The sequence below is a fragment of the Eurytemora carolleeae genome, unplaced genomic scaffold (assembly GCF_000591075.1).
Source record: "Eurytemora carolleeae unplaced genomic scaffold, Eaff_2.0 scaffold1905, whole genome shotgun sequence".
Lineage (NCBI taxonomy): Eukaryota > Metazoa > Arthropoda > Copepoda > Calanoida > Temoridae > Eurytemora > Eurytemora carolleeae.
In genome coordinates, this window is record NW_019397809.1 from 1 (window position 1) to 5,995 (window position 5,995).

General features: G+C 31.7%; 1 protein-coding gene across 1 annotated transcript; it reads right to left on the minus strand.

Annotated features, from left to right (window-relative positions):
* Positions 1–1,741: 1,741 nt before the first annotated feature.
* On the minus strand, positions 1,742–5,768 carry LOC111715973 (nuclear polyadenylated RNA-binding protein 3; the record flags this gene model as incomplete). The annotated part of the gene is given in 3 exon segments (XM_023491379.1): positions 1,742–1,883; positions 4,711–4,761; positions 5,687–5,768. Coding segments are annotated over 3 exon segments (202 nt in total), but the record flags the coding sequence as incomplete, so codon positions are not given.
* Positions 5,769–5,995: the final 227 nt, after the last annotated feature.

Below are 5,995 nucleotides of genomic sequence, written 5' to 3' on the forward strand. Positions count from 1 at the left end.
AAAACATCAGAGTTTGTTGTTAATAATTTTTTTATTCCCAACTTTCAATTTATTTTAAATGCAAACAGGGGTTTACTTTAAGGAACCATGCACATAGGGTTCACATCCAGGGACCGGGAGGTTAGAGGTGAACCATGTATATAGGGTTCACATCCAGGGACCGGGAGATTAGAGGTGAACCATGCACATAGGGTTCACATCCAGGGACCGGGAGATTAGAGGTGATCCATGTATATAGGGTTCACATATAGGGACCGGGAGATTAGAGGTGAACCATGTATATAGGGTTCACATCCAGGGACCGGGAGGTTAGAGGTGAACCATGTTTGTTTATCTTCTTGTGATTTTTTACATTTTTTAATTTTTTTTTATCGATTTTGATGGTTATTATATGGTTAGAACTGACGAGGGTCAACTCAGACCGAAATATATTTTCAATAAATGTGGAACATAACATCTACTTTTTTACTCTACAGATGTTTGGTCCATCACCATCACTGAATTTTAAATCATGTATATAGGGTTCACATTTAGAGATGGGAGTGTTCATTTTTTTTCATTTTGTTTGTTCATCGTTAGTGAACAACCCATTTTTTAGTTTTTTTTTTAATTGTTCAAAAAAAATAATTTCAATCATTTTTAAAATTATCGTTCATTTTCCATCTATTTCGTTTGTTTTCTCACTGAACAATCTTTCAGTAAAATTATTCGTTCTGTAAAAATCTATAGTTTTTTTTTAAAATTTTGATAGAAAAAAATTATTTGTTAACTGAAAAAGTTTGTCCGAACGAACGATTTAGAAATCATTCGTGAATGATGAAAAGCAGTCAAACGATTTTTAATTGTTTGTGTAGTTTTTTTTTCGTTGGTTTTTTAAAAACGATTGTTTGTCCAACGTTGGTTTTTTTTCTGACCAACACCATTGTTCACAAAAAATTTAGTTCATTCTCAAAAATGTTGTTCGTTCACAAAGACAAGACAATTCCTACCTCAATTCTTGATATCAATGCATCCACTTTTTGAAGTAATTCCACGTAATGTTGATCCATTAACTATAAATATTTTCATAATATTTAAAATCAATAATGGGAGAAATTATAAAAATATATTCTGAAAGATTTTGATATTTATACAGAGTTAGCGATACAATTTTGTTGAATTAGTGTAATGTGAGCACATTATTTTAAAACACATTCTTTTGTTCTTTTTTATTTTCCTTTTTTATGAACAGTTATTTGGACAACAGTATGCNAGAATCTTCAGTTAATTTTCAAAATCTTTACCTTCGTTAACAAACGTTTGGTATTGAGTGCCTTCATTTAAATTGTATGTCTGTTCTTTTCAAAAAAACATTTGTCCCATTGTTTTGATTAATGGTAAAGTTGGGTGATAAATGAGTAGAAATGGGACTTAGCCGTGGTGGGGTTTCATAAAGTATTTTAGAGGAACCCTTAAAGGGAGTAAAGGAAAAATGAAAGGGGGTATAGGCTGAAACCTGAGAATCTCAGGAGTTGAACGATACCTATAAGACATCTATCTGATGTTCCTGTCTCGAGAAATTGATATAAAATTGTGTCAAATTTATACGAAAGTTCATATATATGCAATTTTGTATAAAAGTTGTAGTATTAAACAGATCNTTCACTGCTTTCCTCTTTAGTGTGGTCACCTTGCTGTTCACTGCTTTCCTCTTTAGTGTGGTCACCTTGCTGTTCACTGCTTTCCTCTTTAGTGTGGTCACCTTGCTGTTCACTGCTTTCCTCTTTAGTGTGGTCACCTTGCTGTTCACTGCTTTCCTCTTTAGTGTGGTCACCTTGCTGTTCACTGCTTTCCTCTTTAGTGTGGTCACCTTGCTGTACACTGCTTTCCTCTTTCATTAGGTCCTTAATTAAAAGAAAGCTATAGAAAAATATTGATACTACAAGCTGTATTTCCACCAGCCAAAATCAAACTTTCATATAAGCATCTCTGATTTAAAAAGGAAATCTATTTCTAACTATTTTTCTTCAGAATAATTAAGTTCAGCTTATGTTTACATAAGAACAGGATATACTGCATAAAGTGCACTACTTAAATGGACCGTTCACTTATTTGGGTAATTTCATGACAAACTAAATAGTCTATTAGCTTTTTATTGTTATTAGTATTACTTTTCAAAGACATCTGGCCAGAGAAAAATACCGATTCATTCAGAATACCATGCGCAACGGTCAGGTATATTCGTTTAGACACTATTTGATGCTTTTTGTTATAGCCAAGGTTTTTAATTAAATTTCATATAAATAATTTAGTACATAATGTCATTAAAAAATGATACTTAGATTTTCTTGGAATGTTGTTACTGAACAATCGTTTAAATAATCTCTCTTTAAAGGTACCGGTCCTTTGGGCGGGACTTCTGAACAATAAATTGGCTTTTTCTTCAGCCACAGTTATCTTTGAAAAGGAAGACTGATTCTAATGAATAGCTAATGGACTATTTAGTTTACCCTGAAATTGCCCAAATAAGTGAACGGTCCCCATTCTTTTAAAAAAAGGAAGGAATGGTTCTGTTCTAAGAGCTGCATGTTCCAAGAGCTACATGTTCTAAGAGCTGCATGTTCTAAGAGCTGCATGTTCTAAGGTAGTATAAGGGTCATTTGGCAGTATATCATGATTCGTGAATGTACTGTTTCATTTTAATATTTGCATATTATCTAAAATAAATTCTCCAGTTTTTAATTGTAGTCTTAAATATTGTTCGAAATTCAAAAATCAAATGATTATTGTAAGTTTGCTGATGTTACATTTCAACTCTGCAGGATTAAGGCTAAACGTGTTCCTTTTTCTCGTTTCTAGAACGAGGGCCTTCAGCTGGATCGTTCATTCCTAATTCGTTTTTTTCCCAATCACATCCCTCTTCCGTTCCGTTCCATTCCGTTCTTGATTGAGAACAGTTTACAGCCGTTCGTTCTTGATGGATAATCGTTAAAGATAAAGAACTTTTAATCGTTTTTAGTTTAAAACAAGGGTTTAAAAAAAATCTATTACTTTATTTGAAAAAACCATCAAAAATGGATGCAATAACATGTGTCACATGTCAATATTTGTCAAAAATGAAAAAGGACAAACTTTTTGATTTTTTAAAAACCTCCTTTGCATTCTTACCATTAAAGTTAGAGGTCTATTTTTTCAATGAGCTGGCCTTGAAAAGTTGGACTAAGAACATGTATCACACGTCACTATCTCAACTCTAAGGGCAAAATCATAGGGGGTGGAAAACATTCCCCCCACGTATATTAGTCTATTAGACCAAACGGAATTGAGTCTTTGCCACAAACTCAAAGGAACGGAATTCTTGCAACAAACTCTGATTTTCTGAACCCTATATCTTTGAAATCCGATTTTTATGTTTATTTGTTCAAACTATGAATTCTTTAAGATGAAATAGTCGAAGTTTTAAATATCAAAACTTTACGCCATTAGGATACAAAGATGTAGAGATTTGAATATTAGAATTTGTGGCAAAAACTTAGTTTCCTTTCTAATCCCGATATCTTTGCAACCAAATGTTGGAGTCCTTTGATATTTCAAACTATAAATCCTGTTAAATCAACTAGTCTAAGTTTGAAATATTTAAGGTTAACAGGACCAGATGGCAAAGATTCAGATTCAGAACAAGTTCCTAATTTATAACGTGTTCCTGATTTTTAACGTCAAAGATTCCAGACTGTTCTTTTCAGCCAATTACCATTCGTTAATTCAAAAATCGTTCCAACATTTTTAAGAACGCGTTCTATGTGATCATTCTTTTTTTGGAACGCATGGAATAGTTCTTGATAATTCCGCCCGTTCCTGTTGAAGAACAATCGTTCCCCAGGAATTGACCATATTTACCATATTTATTAGCAAAGGTTCAAGAAGTATGTTAGCCAGAGAGCTTGAGATATATGTTTTAACATTGTAAACAAAGTTGTAAAGCAAGATTTTAAAATGACAAAAATCTGGTTTAAATTTGTCCTAAAGTCTCTAACATAGGACAAAAAGGATTAAATTGATTATATATCTCAAATGTGAATCAAAACTAGAAAAATCCGCACAAGTCCTTCATACATTATTTAAATACTCGATCTCTCTTTTCTTTTGATCGCTCTTAAAGGGTCAAAAGCAGACTCTGAATGATGGATCAAGTTTGAGACCATTCTGAAAATTCTCTTGCTGTGACGATCACGAATGAAGCTGATTTACTTTCGGGAGAACGCTCCCTACATTTCAACAAAGATCTAATTGACATCAACTGGTCTGATAAATAATACGGTATAACTAGAGTTAACTTTTTAAAAAAAATTACAGGGCAGAGAGTTCTACAAGTACCCCTTTTTTAGCAAAACTTTTAAATTACACCGCGTATGAGAGTATACCAATTAATGCTATTAACGTATTAACAGAAAAGAGGTTTTTATGTTATACTCATGCTAAAAGTCTTGTATTGCACCTATTTTTTTTGGCAAACCCTGTCAATCATAAAATGCGATATCCAAAGAAAAGAGTATTAGTATTAAATTGTAAACTTTGTTATTGCTTAATGTACTTTTGCTTTAGACAAATATAAATGATGAATATATGATATTTTTGATCAGTAGGATAAATAATTACAAAGTGGATGTATAGTGTATTTTTATTTTTATTTGCTTACATATAACTAGTTAAAAGTTAATATTAAATATCTACCTTAAGCCTCATTAAAGCTTCATTACAACTTTTCAACATTTGCAAAGGTTCCTTAAAATAGAAAAACAAAGTTAATAATTCTTCATTGTTTTATTTACTGTAAACTAAAATGTATCAAGTACACCTCACAAGAAAACTTGAATGGTCTGATCATGGACAGCAGGTATATATAATATATACCGGTAAACAGCAGGTTTACACTATAGTTAACTCCATGTAGCTCACATATTTCCTGAAAATCCCGAAAATTATGTCCAACACGGTTTTGAAAAATCAGGAAATGTTTATATTCTGTGAATCCCATAAAAAAAACTTTCACATTATAAAGTTATAAAACAGGTTTAATATAAAGTTAACAACAAGGCACACGCATTCCTGCGGGTAAAAGAAGGATAACTCCGTCAACCTTGATCAGACAAAGGTTTAAAGGGTACCGTTGTGAATCAGAAATTAGATAGCTGCATTCATGTGTTCATGTTTTCATGTGTTCATGTGTTCATGTGTTCATGTGTTCCATGAGTTCATTTGTTTATGTGTTCAAAACTCTATAATGCGACATAGTCCAACAATTTATTACTAAATAAGTTTGATATTTTTTATCAGTAAAAACGCAAAGGTCTATTAGCATTTTGCCAATTACTTCTTTAAGGCTAAAGCTACAAACAATCTTTTTGTAGTTCTAAAATCTACATATCTAAAAATGTATAAGTGATAAACCTAGATAAATTCTAATTTATCTAGGATGATATAGTAAAGTAAGTACAGTCTTTAATATTATTATTAATTCACAACTTTCATGGCTTTCAATAAATAATTCGAAAGCTACAAAGCGCTTGATTAAATGAGTAATTGGCAGAATCATGATGTACTGAATCAAATATTCTAGTTTAACATATTGTACTGTGTAATATAGATTTGCTTATTTTGCACAATTTACTATTGGTATCAAATTATAGAGATAGTTTCTAGATCTTACCTCACGCATCTTCAAAAGTCCAGTTTGGATTTGATGGTTTATCTGTAGAGAAAGTTCAACGCGAATTTCATTCTATCAGAAAATTAGTGAGATTATAAATCTATAGTTTAAGAAAGTAAACTTGTATTTAAAAATCAATAATGTGGTAGATCAACCACAACTATGAAATAGAAGGGTTAAAACAGCAATAACAATTTACAATAGGGGATTAATAAAGGGGCATCAAGAGGTATTCAAGAGCTAATGCAATAAATTTGTTGATTCAATTTAAAGTCCTGGGGCTAAAACTTTTGGTTGTGATAATGCTTA